Genomic DNA, 19,670 nt, shown 5'->3' on the forward strand with positions numbered 1-19,670 from the left:
AAAGAGTGAAGAAGAAATTTACAAGAACGTTGTCAGGTCTCAAGAGTCTGAGTTACAGGGAGCGGTTGGAAAGGCTAGGACGTTTTTCTTTAGACCATAGAAGACTGAGGGGGGAATGTTATAGAAGTGTATAAGATCAAGTGACACGAATAAGATGAATGCACTCAGTCTCTTTCCCAGGGTTGGGGAATTTAAGACTAGAGGGCAACAGTTTAAGGTTAGAGGGGAAAGAATGATTGAAAATATTCTGAGGGACAACTTTGTTCATAGAGGGTGGTACATATATGTGGAATGAGCTGCCAGCAGAAGTGGTTGAGGTGGGTACATCAACATTTCAAAAGCATTTGGACAAACACATGGACAGGAAAGGTTTAGAAGGATGCGAGCTAAGTGCAGGGAAATGGTGTTAGCATGGACCAGTTTGGGCCAAAGGACCAGTCTCTGTGCTGTATGACTCGGAGTCTGAGCAGAAGGGTGTGGGGCCAGAATGAATTAAAGAGATCTGAGACAGGATGGCGGACGAGAGATTAAGATTTCATTTCTCATAATCCAAATAAATAGTAACTGGTATTGTAAAGGTACAAAGGATCAATATAAGAAGCCTTCTGTATACCGTTCATGTGAAAAGATAAAAAAATACAAAAGCCAGCCAAAAAAGAACATAGAGGCAGACATAATGATTTAAAATTAGTTCATTCAATATTGAGTACAGAAGTCTGGACACTGCCATGATGAAATATGTGATGTATTCCTCAATCTGGCATTGAGCTTGTGTCCTAGTGTTCCAATTTATTTCTCCCAACATATATTGCCTCGCCTGCTTAATTCTTTCAGCCTGTTTCATTTTCAGGAAAAACACGAATGTTTCTAGATTTCAAGACCATTTCTATAAAATACTTAATTTTAAAGGAACATCAAAACTATAAGCTATGTAATTGAATGCACAAAAAAAATTACCTGACAATTTATAGCCATAAGATAATCTTGCCAATTTTGCCTACCTTCCAGGAGAATTCTGTTCCATGGAATCAATGGTCTTCCACCGCTATTATCAACGACAGTCTTAACACTAGAGTATCACTGCAGAACATAATCTTGTCGAAGAGCATATTTCCGTCAATGTCACTAGACAGCAATCAAGACTGACAATATAGCTATTTTCCCCCCTCATCTGTGTTGAGACTGCATATATTATTATAATAATCACATAATTGGCTTGATGAGTAAACTCACCATAGGGTATGTTTTCAAGTCATAAAACTAAATTCAATACCTTGCTGAGTTAGTGAGGACATCAGAGATGGAAATGTGTTGCTGGAAAAGCGCAGCAGGTCAGGCAGCATCTAGGGAACAGGAGAATCGACGTTTCGGGCATTAGCCCTTCTTCAGGAATGAGGAAAGTTGGTCCAGCAGGCTAAGATAAAAGATAGGGAGGAGGGACTTGGGGGAGGGGCGTCGGAAATGCGATAGGTGGAAAGATGTCAAGGTGAGGGTGATAGGTCAGACTGGGGTGGGGGCGGAGAGGTCGGGAAGAAGATTGCAGGTTAGGAAGACGGTGCTGAATTTGATGGATTTGACTGAGACAGGCTGGAGGGAGGGGAAATGAGGAAACTGGTGAAATCCGAGTTCATCCCTTGTGTTTGGAGGGTTCCTAGCCGGAAGATGAGGCGTTCTTCCTCCAACCGTCGTTTCGCTGTGGTCTGACGATGGAGGAGTCCAAAGACCTGCATATCCTTGGTGGAGTGGGAGGGGGAATTGAAATGTTGAGCTACAGGGTGGTTGGGTTGGTTGGTCCGGGTGTCCCAGAGGTGTTCCCTGAAACGCTCCGCAAGTAGGCGGCCCGTCTCCCCAATATAGAGGAGGCCACATCGGGTGCAAAGGATGCAATAGATGATATGTGTGGAGGTACAGGTGAATCTGTGGCGGATATGGAAGTTTCCTTTGGGGCCTTGGAGGGAGGTGAGGGGGGAGGTGTGGGCGCAAGTCTTGCACCTCCTGCGGTTGCAGGGGAAGGTGCCGGGAGTGGAGGTTGGGTTTGTGGGGGGTGTGGATCTGACGAGGGAGTCACGGAGGGAGTGGTCTTTACGGAATGCTGATAGGGGAGGGGAGGGAAATATATCCTTGGTGGTGGGGTCCGTTTGGAGGTGGCGGAAATGACGGCGGATGATGCGCTGTACATGGAGGTTAGTGGGGTGGTAGGTGAGGACCAGTGGGGTTCTGTCCTGGTGGCGGTTGGAGGGGCGGGGTTCAAGGGCGGAGGATCGGGAAGTGGAAGAGATGCGGTGGAGGGCATCGTCGACCACGTCGGGGGAGAAATTGCGGTCCTTGAAGAAGGAGGCCATCTGGGATGTGCGTTTTTGGAACTGGTCCTCCTGGGAGCAGATGCGGCGGAGTCGAAGGAATTGGGAGAATGGGATGGCGTTTTTACAGGGGGCAGGATGGGAGGAGGTGTAGTCCAGGTAGCTGTGGGAGTCAGTTGGTTTGTAGTAGATGTCCGTGTTGATTCGGTCGCCTGAGATAGAAATAGAAAGGTCGAGGAAGGGGAGGGAGGAATCTGAGACTGTCCAGGTGAATTTGAGGTCGGGGTGGAAGGTGTTGAAGTGGATGAACTGTTCAACCTCCTCGTGGGAGCACGAGGCGGCGCCGATACAGTCATCGATGTAGCGGAGGAAAAGGTGGGGGGTGGGGACAGTGTAGTTGCGCGAGGACATCAGTAGGGTAATCACCCGAGGATATGAAGGAAATTGATTAATGAGTGTGCTGTTTCTAATTCTCTTCTAGCAACCTAAGTTGAAACACATTAGTTTTTTAAATTCTCTTGTGGGATGCGAGCACCACTATAGCCTAGCCAACTATTATCCGTCCCGAGTGAATAATAGCCAAAGATAGTGTCAGGTTCAGTTGTGCTTACAAAGTAAAACAAACCATCAGTAAGAGTTCAGATTCACAGTGACAGTGAACAAGTGTAAAGTGTGGAACAATGTAGAAAAATAGGGAGAAAGGAGTAACTTCGTTCAGTCCAAATTAAATTGAATGTTTGACATTTATACTGATCTCCAACTGGGGACATAAACACATGTTACAAAGTTCACATTTTTTCATCCTATGACCATTTATCTAAAGCTTCCCAAAGAACGTGTTTGCAGATTTTCAATACTAAAATTTTGTGCTTCAAATGTTGTGGATGCATGCTTATAAACAGGAGGAACTAGTTAAATAATTTACAACACCACACAAATACTTATATGTTGGGACTGTTGCCCTTAGAAAATCCCACAGTTCATTACAAATTACTTCTTCAGGTTTACTGACCCTTCATAAATTCAGAACACTGACCAATGAAATGACAGACAAAATGTTCACTGTGTCAATATTTCAATTTCTTTATTGTTGCTAGGGGGAGTTTAGTTGTAAGTATACCTCTGTGCACAAAAAAATACCAGGTGAAAGGTCACAGTGTGACTGTAGTTTCAGAATTCAACGCCACGTTATCAGCAAAACAAAAGCCAGCAAAACTTGGCATGGAACTCTGCACAGTCATTTTTTTTTAATATTTTTTTTAAATAAGAACATAGGATAAAATGATCCTTTTAATTCATGTTCTTTTTGAATTCAGCAAAATAATTTCTATAAAATAAAACTGCAAAATATTTAAATATAATAGGGTGGGTTGAGTCTGTTTTGCAGGGGTATTTGGTTTGAGACAAATTCCAAAAAAATACACATTCAAGTTACCAATTTCTATTCCTTTTTAAATACAGTATTTACTGATTATTTCCTCAAAATCCATAAACAAAAGTCTAGTTTTGGAATCGAGAATCCTGCAGAATCATGACTAACCAGCAGTTTTTCTTTTAAAATTACAACCCTGCTTATGTCTGAATTAGTCTGACAGGATGGACAAGGAGCTAAGACAATTGCTTTCAAGTAGAATTGTGAATGCAACACACTAGCAATCTGCATCTCCCCCCTCCCCCCACCCTCTCACCCACCCCGGCCCAGTGGCAGTCATGTACATCTGGACTTCTACTTCACTGGGCTGCAGTAGGAGGGAAGTTTAGAAGTTAATCTAAGTAAGCTCTACCAAGGAAATAAAACAAGCACACCAAGTACTGTCTATTATGCTCCAGGCATCCTGGCATAGCAACTGTTGCATATATTTTTCCTCCTTTAAATTCCTATAAATCCAAAACTAATAATCCTTTATCCCACCCATAGACTGCCAAATATTAGATTTGAATATATGTGCAATTGAAAGCAACTTATACTCACATTTTTCTCCAATTGAACCATCAAGGTGTAACAAAAAAAACTGAGCACAGCATTTGTTGCTCAGGGATTAAAAACTGCTGTCATTAGAATCATTTTTTCTCATTGGCTACACTAATTTGATGTGAAGCCATGCTAAATGTTACAGCATAACTAGAGCTTCAAAATGATTCAACTAATATCAGAATGAAAAAAGGCAATGAAAAAAGTTCCAGATTAACATTACATCACCATTGTCCCACATCAACCAAATGTTAAAAAGTCACCATCAAATAACTCAAAGTAAAAGCAACTCTGGTGGCATGAGTTAACCTTTTTCTGTCTGGTTGAAATGGCCATGTATTTTGAAAATAATTTGATTCACACTGCCGGTAGGCAGATGACCCTCAATGCTGAGCACAGCTGATAAAGCAAAGATTAGATTTTGTGTGTTTTGTAGGTCTGCAACACTCCTCAAGCAAATCAACATTGCTGAGGATTTAACAGTCAAACATTAATATACTATATACACCTTGCCATTTATACATTAGCATCGGGCCATTTATTACAAAACACTATACACTTTTTCCCACTGCAGGCAAGTTATATGTCAACAGCATTGCTCTGCAGGGCAGACAGTGAATAGACTCTCCATTCCAGATTGGACAGTTTTTGTTTTTAAAAGGTGTTTCTTGCACTGGTGTAGACAGACCCAGAGGAGGTTGAACTGTAAGGCCTGGGCACGTGCTCGAGCCAGTGTCTTTATCAGGTACATTGGAGAACTATCTGCAAGTTAATCTTTTGCCTGTGATGCAGGAATGTCTTCACTGCTTTCCCAATTTTCTTGAGTTCGCTGACCCGTGCGCTGAGGATTGTTCATATGATGTGCCACAGGGCCGGTGTATGGCTGACCATGCAAATGGTTATTCTGTGAATTAAAAGATACGTTGAAGATATTTTAGGAGCAAAATTAAAATCAAGAAAGTTGTACATTTTGCATGCAAATTTAAGCAAAGTAAAATCAACAATATGTTTAAATAAACCAGCAAAGAAATGTAATGTTTGTGTAACGTGCACTTTGAAAACTCCCAATCACAGTTAGGATGTAGAAAATGTCATACAACATGGTTGTTCACTTTGTTGAAGCTGAAAGGAACAGTTAAGATGGCAAAATAGAAACTAAAAGTAATTAAAGTGGCCCACTGAACATACCATTAAAAAGATAATACATTCAATCCATTGCCATCCTTGTCTTATAGAAATGAACTTTCAAGTAAATCAACTCTAGAATAATTAATGATGGCCTATTTGGAGTATGTCTTCACACTAAGATTTGAACACAACCTAGACTGATATCCCAATGCAGAACTGTGTGCACTGCATTGTTGAGGGTTTATCTTTCAAATGAGATGTTAAGCCAAAATCAAAGATTCCATGGCACTTTTCAAAGACAATCAGAGCTCAAGCACTTGGGAACATCCAGCTGTTGTGACACCCACATTTTTTTCTTTCTTACCTGGAAGAGCTGTCTTTGCACTTCAAATGATATGCATTTTCTACAATCTTATTGTGTGAAAGAAGTAGAATTAAGAATTAAAATATTAAATTTTTTTGCTGCAAAAATAGGTGTATTCTATTTAGCGCTGAGTGCTATTTCTATTGTTGGCTTTTATATCAGAAAAGTACAATTCACGAGATTAGAAGTGATGACTCAGCTTTTAAAAATCCTCTGAACTCTGAAGCTAAAGATCAGAGAGGTAACCCAAGCGAAAGAACATTCTCTGAAATTTAAAAAGGTTATGGATGATCTGATCCAAGTTTTCAAAATATTTCTAATTAGGGAGCCAGGACTCCCAGGCACAAAGAAAGACTTTTCAGGAGCGAAATTAGGAGACACTTCTACATCAGATGTTTGAAAGTTGAAAATCTCTGCTCTTCAAATGGCAATTGATACTAGATCCACTGCTCATTTTAAATCTAAAACTGGTTGATTTTGTTATCTAAAAGATCCAAATCTAGGGGAATGGTCACCACATGGAGCTACAGATCAGTAAAATGGTCTTTAATAAAGCAGGAAGTTTGAGGACCCAAATGGCTTAATTCATGTTAATGTTTCAGACAGGTGTTCAGGGCACCCAATTCCATAGCTAAAATATATCCTGGAACTGCGAAGCACCTCATTCCTCAAATCTATGAAATTCTTGCAATGAAGCACTCATGTGTGGCTACAATCATAAGCTTGCATGTCAGGATTAATGGGAGGGTCTACAACATTGCCAAAAAAAATTAAACTAGTGAAAAGATTTTAGATTTCAAAGAATAGAGAAATGGGGAAGGAAAACAAATTAACAAAACAAGTGAAAAGACAAAATATTTCAATAGGTACATAAATAGAAAGAAGTTAGTGAAAGTAAATGTTGGTTTCGTTAGAGGCAGTGAATAAAATTATAATGGGAAAAAGGATATAGCAGAAACATATTTTGCATCTATCTTAATGTAGAGGATAATAAATTACTAATAAAAACTAATGGAGAATCATATCTTAGCAGAAAGAAGAACATAAAGAAATTCGGTTAGTAAATAATACTGGGGATATCAACAGAATTAAGTGGTAACAAATCCTCTGAACCTGATAACCTGCATCCTAGATTTTAACGAGAGGTGGAGATAGTGGACTTATTCACTTAGATCTTCCAGTACTCCTTAGATCCTAGGGCAGCTCCCAAAGATTGGAAGGTAACAAACGTAATCTGAAGATTTGACGAGGAAGACAGAAATGGAAATCTTTAGGACAATTTGCCTATTCGTGGCAGGCAAAATGCAGCAACTATTATTAGGAACATTTAACAAGGCATTTGGATTAAACGGAGTTAACATGTATTTGTGAAAGGATAACTCTGACAAATATGCTGGCACTTTGTAGGAATGTATACAATAATATGAAGGACTTGCTGTGCAAGATGCTAGTGCATAAAACTAGGGAGTTACGGGATCTGGGGTAATATTTTAGGATGTACTAAGATTTGGTTAATGAACAGAAAACAGAATTGGAATAAATGTGACGTTTTCAGGGGGAGAAGACTGTAAATAACATGACAGTGCAAATATCAATTCTTAGACTTTTTTAACAATCAAAATAAACTACTTTTGAGAATACATAAAGGGTTTAACTCATTGTTTACTTTTTCATGTCACAAATGTAAATGAGGATGCAATAAGCCTCCAGGAGACAGATTGGTGAGTGGGCAATAACATGGCAGACAGAATATAATGCACAAAGGTATGAAGCAATTGAATTTGGTGGAAAAGAATAAAAAGAAAATTGAACGGTGAGAGACTGAGAAATATTTGCATCCAGAGGGTCCTTTTAAATGAGTCACAAGTAGTTAACATGCAGATACACCAAGTAATGAGGAAGGCAAATGGTATGTTAGCTTTTGCTACAAAGGGAGTGGTGTATAAAAATACACAAGATTTATTACAATTATACAGGGCAGTAATGAGGTCATACCTGTCAGACTGTGTGTAGTTTTGGTCTCCACACCCAAAGAAGGACATACTTGCCCTAGAGGGAGTGTAACAAATGTTCACTCGACTTGGTCCTGGAATAATGGAATTACCCTGAGTAGAATAGGCTCAAATCTCCTGGAGTTTGGAAGAAATCTATTCATCAAAATTGAAACGTAAAACGTGTAAGGGATTAGACAGGTTAGATGCTGAAAATGTGTTTCCTTGCACCGGAGAATCTAGAATTTGTGATCTCAGTATCAGAATTAGGTGTTAGTCATTTAGAGCTCAGATGGGGAGAAATTTTTATGCAAAGAATCCCAATTTCTTTCCTACTCTAAAGAGTTGTGAATATTTAGTTGTTGAAGACTTTCAAAATAGATTTTTGAAGTACAAGTCAATTAAGGTATAACGTTAGAAGGTCGAGTTGAGGTAAATCAGCTACAGTTGAAGGGCCGACCCACCCTTTTTGTCTTGCACATTAGAAAATGGTTTGCAATCATAGACCATTTACCACACCCACAGGATGTTCCAAAGCATTTCACAATCAATGGAATTTTTTTTGAAGCAATCACAATTGTTTGTAGTTAAATGTAGCAGTCAATTTAAGTATATGACCTCAATCAGCAAAATTAAACAACACATTTCATTTTGGTTGAGGGAAATATTGATTAAAACAGCAAGAGAGATTCTTAGCAAATTGAATAGTACCAATTATCTTAGAGGATTTAAGAATCCCTATAGTGTGGAGCACGCCATTTGGCCCATCGAGTCTACACGGACCCTCCAACGAGCATCCCACCCAACCCCCACCACCCCGCCCCATAATCCTGCATTTTCCTTGGTTAATCCACCTAGACACTACAGGCAATTTAGTATGGCCAATCACCTAACCTGCACATCTTTGGACTGTAGCAGGAAACCAGAGTACCCGAAGGAAACCCATGCAAACGTGGAGAGAATGTGCAAACTCCACACAATCGCCCAAGGGTGGAATTGAATCCAGGTCCCAGCCACTGAGGTAGCAGTCCTAACCACTGGACTTCTGTGCTCCCCTCACATCAATCTTAGAACAGTTGCTTGGTTTAATGCCTCATTTGCTTCTGACCATACAAAATTTCTCAGAACTGAGGTTATAGTGATGGGTGTGTGCTTGAATATATAGTGGGATTTAAATGCAATACCTTTGTGATTTAAAAGGCTATCTGAGCGACTGACCAAGACAAGTAAACAGTGATGGCACACTTTAAATAAGGATTTGTAAATGCACATCCTTCAATGGACACGTTAAAGAATTCACAAGAACAAAGGTTCCGAAATTGGAGACAAAAAGCATTATGCAAATATGTAACAGGGGTCAGTTTATGATCGGGGTGCTACCCACCCTTTCGTTGCTATCTGCCTCACTGCAAGCAAGGGGGTGAGATTACACATGGATTCAGATGGGAAGAAAGTAGAACCACCAGATTATTGCTGAAAGTGGACTGGGATCCTGGAGAGAATAGCTGGAACTATAAGATATAGCAAGATGGGATAAACAGGAAGCTACAGCACAGCTTAAAGACTGAATGTTAATGTAAATCTTTAGACAAAGACTTAAAATGTGAAAGGTAACCCCAAGTAAAACTACAAAATGGAAATTTGCATACAGTCTTCACACAGGTTGCCCCTTTAAATTGCCACATGCAGGTAGTTGCACAGAAACAAAATTTCAAGAACTTGCACAGTTAAACTGCCAAGCAGTACAAAGAAGTGATGACATGCTCGAGGCCAGAAGGGGAAATGAAGGCTATGCAAGTTTAGGTGATGGCAGGGAATAACAAAATTAAGGTGTGTGATAACAAATCTAGTGCTCTGGGTTGGGTTGAAAGCAGAAAGGAAAGAAATATGAATACAACAGGAATTGCTTACATTAACAGAAGTAGTTAACACTAGTAAAGATTGCAATAATGGTGGCTATTATCTCTACAATGCTTCATATTGATTACTTTTTCCAGAATTTCAGATTTGAAGGATTATGGGGAAAATGAATCTCAAGTTGGGGTGGAAATATCTGGAGTAGTTGCTTGATTAGCTCATTGAAAGGTCACTATGGACATTTGAGATTTTGTTTTAAAAACAAATCTTGCTTTGCTGCTTCTGCTGGGGCTGTTTTGAATAGTGACAAGCTTGGACAGTGTGCTTCAGTGTCTGGAATTAGCTGGGGACAAGAGCCCTGCAAAGGTCGGGATGCTTCAACTAATCTTTTGAATTTGTGAAAGAACCATTTTGTTCAATTCAGGGTGAAGCTTGATTGTTCTTCTAAATGACTGTTTGGAGGAACTTCTCTAATATTTTGTTTCCTAAGCTAGCTGTATTGATAAGAATGCAGAGGCAAATATGGTGATTCGTGATGACCACATACACTAGAACAGAGGGACAAACTTCAGAACTCTGCATGCTTTAATCTTATTTCATCAAGGATAAATCTATTGGCCAAAGTTTTCATTTTCAGAAAGCTAATCTATGCAGAGAAATTCACTTTTTTTTCCCCGAACAGTAAGAATGCATGTGTTTGTAAGATTGATTTGGGGATATTAAGAGGGATAAGCAATCACACATCTGCATTACTGACTGCATATGTTAACTGCTATTACATCTTAACATAAATGACCTTTGTTTTGACAACAAACAATTGTGTGTAATAAGAAACCTGGTTGATACTTTAACACAAAATCTGATATAGTTGTTTAATCAAAAATCTTGGCAACTTGATAGAATATTTACATTTCATGTCATGATTTGTGGAGTACTGAGACTAAAGCATTGGTGCATTTCTCCAGCCTTGCTGTAAAGCATTTTGACTTTTGAGTTGGAGAGGAATTCAGGAAGGAGAATGGGGAACCAGGACGGGTGAGGAAAAGAGGACAGAGGAAAACTTAGAGGGGGCTTGGAAGGAGGTAAGTAAAAGTTTGGGAAGCCATGTAAATAAGCAAGGTTGGGAAGACAGAAAACATATATAGTGTCATAGAAAAGCTTGGAAACAAACCCTTCGGTCCAACTTGTCCATGCTGACCAGATATCCCAACTTAACCTAGTCCCACCTGCCAGCACCCAGCCCATATCCCTCCAAACCCTTCCTATTCATATACCCATCCAAGTGCCTTTTAAATACTGCAAATTGTCCGAGCCTCCACCACTTCCTCTGGCAACTCATTCCATACACACACCACCCTCTGCGTGAAAAAGTTGCCCCTTAGGTCTCTTTTATATCTTTCCCCTCTCACCCTAAACCTATGCCCCCGAGTTCTGGACTCCTCCAACCCACGGAAAATACTTTGTCTATTTATCCTATCCATGCCCCTCATGATTTTATAAACTTCTATAATGTTACCCCTTAGCCTCTGACGCTCCAGGGAAAACAGCCCTAGCCTATTCAACCTCTCCCTATGACTCAAAGCATCCAACCTTGGCAACATCCTTGTAAATCTTTTCTGACCCATTTCAAGTTTCACAACATCTTTCCGATAGAAAGGAGACCAGAACTGCACACAATATTCCAAAAATGGCCTAACCAATGTCCTGCACAGCCGCAACATGACCTCCCAACTCCTGTACTCAATTCTCTGACCAATAAAGGGAAACATACCAAACACCACCTTCACTTTCAAGGAGCTATGAACTTGCACTCCAAGGACTCTATTCAGCAACGCTCCCTAGGACCTTACCATTAAGTGTATAAGCCCTGCTAAGATTTGCTTTCCCAAAATGCAGCACCTCGCATTTATCTGAATTAAACTCCATCTGCCACTTTTCAGCCCATTGGCCCATCTGATCAAGATCATGTTGTAATCTGGAGGTAGCCGTCTTCGTTGTCCACTACACCTCCAATCTTGGTGTCATCTGCAAACTTACTAACTATACCTCTTATGTTCACATCCAAATCATTGATATAAATGATGAAAAGTAGCAGACCAGCACCGATCCTTGTGGCACTCCACTGGTCACAGACCTCCAGACTGAAAAACAATCCTCCACCACCACCCTCTGTCTTCTACCTTTGAGCCAGTTCTGTATCCAAATGGCTAATTCTCCCTGTATTCCGTGAGATCGAACCTTGCTAACCAGTCTCCCATGGGGAACTTTACTTGAACAAAGATGGGGTAGAGAGGGGAAATTAAAAGGACATGAAAGGGAAAACAAGGAGCATGGTAAAGGCAGATTTTTAATAAAACGTAATTCACCTTTATATTGTGGCTTGTGAAGTGTGATCCATAAGCATCAAGGCTAGGATATCACTACCTGAACTTGTGCATCTTTGCAAAAGCAGTTGGACCAGCAACTAACAACCAAAGTTTTGATCAGAGAGGAGTAGATCAACCACAGCTGAAAAGAGACTTGAACGTATACTATGCACAGCATAGCAGAGTAGCTAATCAATAAGTGACCTGACTTCATGGCTAAGCATTTTGATGGCTCATTGAAGGATCTGACAGAACTGGAAATATTTCAGCATCTTAACAGAGTTCAAGAAAACCCTCTCTACAGCACCTAAGAGCATGCTTGCCAAACTGATTAAACAGCTTTAAGGGGTTGAGACACTTGACATGACGACACTGGTAAGAACTATACCAAATCATATTTAATTGAGAAACAACTTAAAGTAATAAGACAATAAAACTCAGAACGAATATAATCATTTACATTTAAAAACTGGAGTTCTGAATTGTATATGTGATGTTTCAATTTGTTTCAACTTACCTAAAAATATCAAGGTCTACTGGAAGAGATTAAAATACCTCAAATATGATGCACAACACCAACCTGTGGCCAAACTGTGCGATTACAACTCATGGCAACATTTATGGCACTCATCATTTTCTTAACTGTTACACACCAAGACTGAAGATCAAGTGTAGACTTAAGATGAAGTGAAATTAGAGACAACTGTACAAAAGTATGGGGATATCAATCATTTTCTATTTGAAACTACACTGGTATTTTTCTTTAAAAACATATTGGCATTTTTAAAAACAAAATAGAAGAATTGAGAGAATTTTGGGAAGTAAATTGGTTGGAGTTGAGGAATGCAGAATTGAAATGCTGTAATAACACCAGTTCACCACAAGTTCACACAGGCAGCTTTAAGATTTTAATATCATGGAAATAAAATGTTGAAGCCATGATGTAGCCACCTTTATTTAAAATTACATCAGGAAGTGTATGTAGAGATTAGAATAATATAATGCCTACACTGTAGAAGCACATGGCATCCACAACAACCCTCCAAACAGCATCTCACCCAGACCCAGCCCCCTATCTCTGTAACCCTGCCTCTCCCGTGGCTAATCCATCTAACCTACATATTCCAGGATACTATGAACAATTTGGATGGCCAATCCACCTAACCTACACAAAGTTGGACTGTGGGAGGAAACTGGACCACCCAGGAAACCTGTGCAGACACAGGGAAAATGTGCAAACTCTGTTGCCCAGGCCTGCAATCGAAGCTGGTACCCTGCATCTGTGAGGCAGCAGTGCTAAACACTGAACCACCCTGCCATATTATGTCACTTTATTTTTTTAATTTGTTCAGGGATGTGGGCTTCATAAGTTGAACCAGCATTGTCCATCCTTAATTACTTGAGCTGGTTGCAGGAAGGCGTTGCCTTCTAAAACCACTGCAGTTCACATGGTGTACATATATCCACTCAATTTTATGACGACAGTTCATCTGCTCTTGTTGCCTCAGTATTTGTATGACTAGTTCTGCTTCTGGTCAATGGGCAGTGAGGGTGTTCAGCATTGGTATTGCCATCAAAGGTGAAGGGGCAATGATGAGACTTTCACTTCAGCTGAAGAGGGTTGGGCCTAGGACACTCCCCTGAAGAATTCCTGCAGTAATGTCCTAAAGTAGAGATGAATGACCTCTTATCCCAATCATTATCTTTTGTGCTCAGTATGACTTCAATTAGCAGAGATTTCTCTCCAAATTCCACTGATTCTAGCTTTGCTAGGGCTCTTTGATGCCATACTACCACCAATTGTCATCTTTTTGTCAAGGACAGTCACTCTCACCTATGAGGTTCAGCTCTTTTGACCATGTTTAAACCAAGACTGGAATGAGATTGTGTCAACTTTGCACAACACTACTTTGTATTTACAATGCAGGTCAGATTTCCTGAGTAAACATCTGTGCTAGCTGGCTGTCATCTCTACTTTCCTGTGGTTAACTTTACATGCAACTGGTACACTATAATGATTCCAAAATTTAAATTTAATTTGAAGCTTCTGCAGTGTTGCAACCGTAGCCCTTCGTCAGCAAATAAATCACAACCTTTTACAATCTCATCTTATCCTTTCTGCTACCCATTTTCTTGACATCTCTTCCAATCTTGGTGCCATTTCTTTTTAAATGTTCTACTGTTTGGCTAGATTTATGCTCATTTCCACACCTCCACTTCCTCAATCTGATCATCCTCAAGGTAATGTAACGAAAAAAAAAAGACCAAATATGTACTTACAAATGAGCTAATACTGTCATTTCTACATTGCAAATTGCCAGTCGCCTCGTTGCAAAATATTCAACAGCAGGGATGAGTTAGCATATCATTGACAACCTCTGTGTCAAACATAATTGAACTTTCAATTCAGAATCTCTCCACCTGGAAACACCATAGACGTCCACCTCTGCAGCATTATTCATCATGACCCAAGGTCAGACTATTTGTTATTGAAACCCTTATCTATTCTTTGTCTCCAGGTTCAACTAGTCCAATGTTGCTACTAATTAGAAGTTTGAGGTTCAAGAGAATAAGGTCACAAGATATCATGGTACAAGCAACAATAAACTTTACAACAACATAATTAACAATACATGTAAAATGTGTAATTTAACATCCAAAATTAACACATGACACACATGATCAACAGTGGTGATCAAATACATTAGAGTACATCAAAGTGCAACTGCAATCAATATAGATCCCACAGATATTTTAGCAACACCCCCAGATGTTGATGACATTACGAGTTATCAAACATCATGAAACTTTGCATGTTCTCAACTCTTCACTTTTGCCGACCTCGCAACAGTCAAACCATTAACAATTGCTTCCTGTTCTGGTCACGTTTTTGGATCTATACTTCCCTGGACACTGCAAACAGACCTCTGTTACTTACTCACATGCACAACTCCAGTTTTTCAGCAACAACTAGCTTCACCAAGTTAGAACCACCTCCATTTTCGCGAGCTCTAATCTTGCCATATGCCAACGCTGCTTGTGTGCTTTTCAAGCACTGCTCTCAGCTGCACCAACTCCAAATTCTGACTTAACTGCTTGCTAACTTCAAAACTTTTGCCCAAGTTCCAACAGCAGAGATATCCAACTGCTCTGGACTTTGCATTAAGTTCATAAACATAGAATGAATGTAGCTCAGTTGCCTTCCCAACAGTACAGCTAAGAGCTGCACTGCATAACACAGCATTTATGTCTCTTACCCTCTTACTGATTTTACCCACGACCCATAAAACTTGGAACTCTTCCATGACCCAAAAACTATTTCCTTTTTTTATTAAAAGGACAGCATAGTGGTCAGTATTGCTGCCTTTCAGCACCAGAGATCCAGGTTCTATTCCAGCCTCGGGAGGCCGTTAGTGTGGAGTTTGCACATTCTCCCCATGTCTCCATGGCTTTCCGCCGGGTGCTCTGGTTTCTTCAGAGTCCAAGGATGTACAATTTAAGTGGATTGACCATGCTTCATTACCCATAGTATTCAGGGATGGGTAGGTTAGGTGCATTAGCCACGGGAAATGCAGGGATAGAGTAGTGGAATGGGTCTGGGTGGGATGTTGTTTAGAGGGTTGGTATGGATTTGTCGGGTCGAATGGCTTGTTTTTGCACTGTGGGGATTCTACAAAAAAAAACTATCTTGAATGACCTATTGAAATTTTTGGATTAAGCCAGTCCCCCTAACTTGGAACCAAGTGTACTCTGAAATGTTACAATTCAAATCACTGACTTCTGCAGAACAATTGGTTACAACAGGAAATACATACAGCTGCCCATTTGTTAACCTGTAAACATGCCTCAATGACCCCAATATTTAATGACTAACATATGTTTGTGCATCAGAAACCAAATCTTCCAAATTTAAATTTCTCCACGGAGCCATTCCAGCACATCTGTAATCATTACCATTCTGCAAACTTCCTCAAACTCTGGCTTATTGTGCACCCACACTCATTTCAACCAAGGCTAGTAATTTCCTTGGTCAAACTTCTTTTATGACTAATCCATAAATGCGCTCTCTCATACCAGCCGAAGAGTCACTCACCCCAATACAATACTTCTTAGTTTCATGTCAATTTTTGTTTATGTTCCTGTGACAAACCTTTGCCTACATTAAAAGGTATTACCCAAATGCAAGTAAATGCGCTAGAGTTAATTTTTAAAATATACTTGATGTGCCTTTCCTAAGAGTCTTTTCTGTAATAAATCCCAACGTCCACATTTAGGTCAGAAATGACAACAGATTCACATTTCATGGAGGTAATTGCACCCTCCTTCAACACGAGGTGCTACACCAGCATAACTGGCAGAGTGCATAATCAGTGTGAAGTTTCAGAGTCATTTAACATAATTATGCACTGGAACCTCTAATGGAAATACCAAAACAGTAAATAATATAAAATAGCTCATGTTGGCAAAAGTCATTGACCTTGAAGAAAACAGCTCAGACATGTCCGACAACTTCGGTTATACGGATTTTCCAATATTAAGTTCCAACTGGCACAAAATCAAGGGGATCTTCAAGCATTCAGCAATGGTGATATAATTAACTAGTGTGGAGACTTAAGCACATCTTAAAAAAAAATCTGATGGCAAAACAGGAAGTAAATGCAATTTTGATGATGGCATCGACTCAAAATGATAATTACTTTTCTCTCCTAACAAATGCTGCTAGATATTGAGTATTTTGCTGCACTTACATTTTTATTTTAGTTAAATCCACTAATTAGCCTTTCTTTTTAAAAGAGACAGTGCAACAAAAATTGCTGACTTATCTGATGGACACAGAAAGTATCAAACAGGCTTAAGAAAAGGATGTTAAAAATCCATGAATTATGTGGATTCTGGGTAATGCAAGATGGAGGACGGGAAAACTTTTTGGCTGTAAGAGCTGCTCCTTTGTTTTTTGAGGTATTTTAGGTGCTGGAGGTGATTTCCTCGAATTCCAGGAGCAGCAATTACTGTTTTATATGCTGTTGCATTGTTTTGGAACTTTGGGAAAAAAAAAAGTCAAAACAACAGCAGTTTAAAAGGGAGAAAAGCAGACAAAGGAAGCACATGGTGAGGACAGTGAGAGAGAGAGAGAGAGAGAGAGAGAGAGAGACCGCCTATGCTGTTTGAATTCGTATATCGCTGGACACCAAAGTGCATCTGGGAAAATTAACAAACAGTGAAATTCACAATAAATCTTGGAGGAACTGTTGGGCGAAGTTCACAGCACGGAATCAGATAAGTTAATTGTTGTTTTAAGTCTGTCCAAGAGAAAGGCTGCAGTAGTGAGTATAGTGAATTCTTTCTTGATTATATGTTTTTGGAAATAAGTCTCTTGATTAAACTTAAAATATAAGCCATAGCTATTAATTTAACCTGGGGCAGTGTTATTGTAGAGGAGTAAGAAGGTGTTATTTTCTGGGTCTGTAGACTGTGAAGGAGCAAAAAATGGCCTGTGGGAGTTTAAGGGTTACTGCGGATTATATCTGCCATAAATGCTGTTGGATGCGAATCTTATCAGATCGAGTGGATCGGTTGGAGAGACAGATAGAAGCAATGAGGATTTGCAACAGCAACAGTATGTGTTGGATGGCAGTTATAGGAAGGGGGGAAAGTCTCAGATACAGTCACATAGATGGGTTAACTCCAGGAAGGGTGAGAGGGGTCGACACCTAGGGCAGGAGTCTTTTGTGGATATACCCATTCCAAACAGGTATGCTGTTTTGGAAAGTGTAGGTAGTGATGGATTCTCAGGGGAATGTAGCACGAACAACCAAGTTTCTGGCATTGAGACCAGCTCTAATGCAACGAGGGGTACATCGGCTTCTAAGAGATCAATTGGTGTTAGTGGATTCTGTAGTCAGAGGTACAGACAGACGTTTCTGTGGCCAGCAGAGAAAAAGCAAAATGGTGCGTTGTTTCCCTGGTGCCAAGATCAAGAATGTCTCCAAGAGGGTGCAGAATATTCTCACGGGGGAAAAGGGGCCAGCAGGAAGTCACTGTCCACATCGGAACTAACGACATTGGAAGGGAAAAGGTTGAGACTCTGAAGGGAGACTACAGAGAGTTAGGCAGAAATTTAAAAAGGTCCTCAAGGGTAGTAATATCTGGATTACTCCCAGTGCTATGAGCTAGTGAGGGCAGGGATAGGATAGAGTAGATGAATGCATGGCTGAGGAGCTGGTGTATGGGAGAAGGATTCATATTTTTGGATCATTGGAATCTCTTTTGGGGTAGAAGTGATCTGTACAAGGAGGATCAGGGCACGGTTAGGAACATGGAACTGGGATATCATAGCAATTACAGAAACATGGCTCAGGGATGGGCAGGACTGGCAGCTTAATGTTCCAGGATACAAATGCTACAGGAAGGATAGAAAGGGAGGCGAGAGAGGAGGGGGAGTGGCATTTTGGATAAGGGATAGCAGTACAGCTGTGCTAAGGGAGGATATTCCCGGAAATACATCCAGGGAAGATATTTGGGTGGAACTGAGAAATAAGAAAGGAATGATCATCGTATTGGGATTGTATTATAGACCCCCCCAACAGTCAGAGGGAAATTGAGAAACAAACTTGTAAGGAGATCTCAGCTATCTGTAAGAATAATAGGGTAGTTATGGTAGGGGATTTTAACTTTCCAAACATTGACTGGGACTGCCATAGTGTTAAAGGTTTCGATTGAGAGGAATTTGTTAAGTGTGTACAAGACAATTTTCTGATTCAGTATGTGGATGTACCTACTAGAGAAGGTGCAAAACTTGACCTACTCTTAGGAAATAAGGCAGGGCAGGTGATTGAGGTGTCAGTGGGGGAGCACTTTGGGGCCAGTGATCAGAATTCTATTCGTTTTAAAATAGTGATGGAAAAGGATAGACCAGATCTAAAAGTTGAAGTTCTAAATTGGAGAAAGGCCAATTTTGACAGTATTAGGCAAGAACTTTCGAAAGCTGGTTGGAGGCAGATGTTCGCAGGTAAAGGAATGGCTGGAAAATGGGAAGCCTTCAGAAATGAGATAACGAGAATCCAGAGAAAGTGCATTCCTGTCAGGGTGAAAGGGAATGCTGGATGACTAAAGAAATTGAGGGCTTGGTTAAGAAAAAGAAGGAAGCATATGTCAGGTATAGACAGGATAGATCTAGTGAATCCTTAGAAGAGTATAAAGAAAGTAGGAGTATACTTAAGAGGGAAATCAGGAGGGCAAAATGGGTACATGAGATAGCTTTGGCAAATAGAATTAAGGAGAATCCAAAGGGTTTTTACAAATATATTAAGGATAAAAGGGTAACTAGGGAGAGAATAGGGCCCCTCAAAGATCAGCAAGGTGACCATTGTGTGGAGCGACAGAAAATGGGGGAGATACTAAATGAATATTTTGCATCAGTATTTACTGTGAAAAATATAGACTGTAGGGAAATAGGTGGTGACATCTTGCAAAATGCCCAAATTACAGAGGAGGAAGTGCTGGATATCTTGAAACGGTTAAAGGTGGATAAATCCCCAGGACCTGATCAGGTGTACCCGAGAACTCCTTGGGAAGCTAGAGAAGTGATTGCTGGGCCTCTTGCTGAGATACTTGAATCATCAATAGTCACAGATGAGGTGCCGGAAGACTGGAGGTTGGCAAACGAAGTGCCCTGCTTAAGAGGGGCGGTAA

The 19,670-nt window shown here is 40.2% G+C and overlaps 1 protein-coding gene across 3 annotated transcripts in view; it reads right to left on the reverse strand.

Moving 5' to 3' along the window:
- Positions 1-3,358: 3,358 nt before the first annotated feature.
- The window catches only part of usp9 (ubiquitin specific peptidase 9), a 275,343-nt gene continuing 259,031 nt past the window's right edge, over positions 3,359-19,670 (reverse strand). For all 3 annotated transcript variants that reach the window (XM_087992832.1, XM_087992834.1, XM_087992833.1), the window contains one exon: positions 3,359-5,176. In XM_087992832.1, coding sequence (XP_087848958.1) covers positions 5,042-5,176 — 135 coding nt within the window. In that variant the 3' untranslated portion in view covers positions 3,359-5,041. The remainder of the gene's footprint in view (positions 5,177-19,670) is intronic.

This window comes from Chiloscyllium plagiosum, unplaced genomic scaffold (assembly GCF_037043375.1).
Source record: "Chiloscyllium plagiosum isolate Xiang-an unplaced genomic scaffold, Cpla_swu_hap1 HiC_scaffold_12, whole genome shotgun sequence".
Taxonomy (NCBI): domain Eukaryota; kingdom Metazoa; phylum Chordata; class Chondrichthyes; order Orectolobiformes; family Hemiscylliidae; genus Chiloscyllium; species Chiloscyllium plagiosum.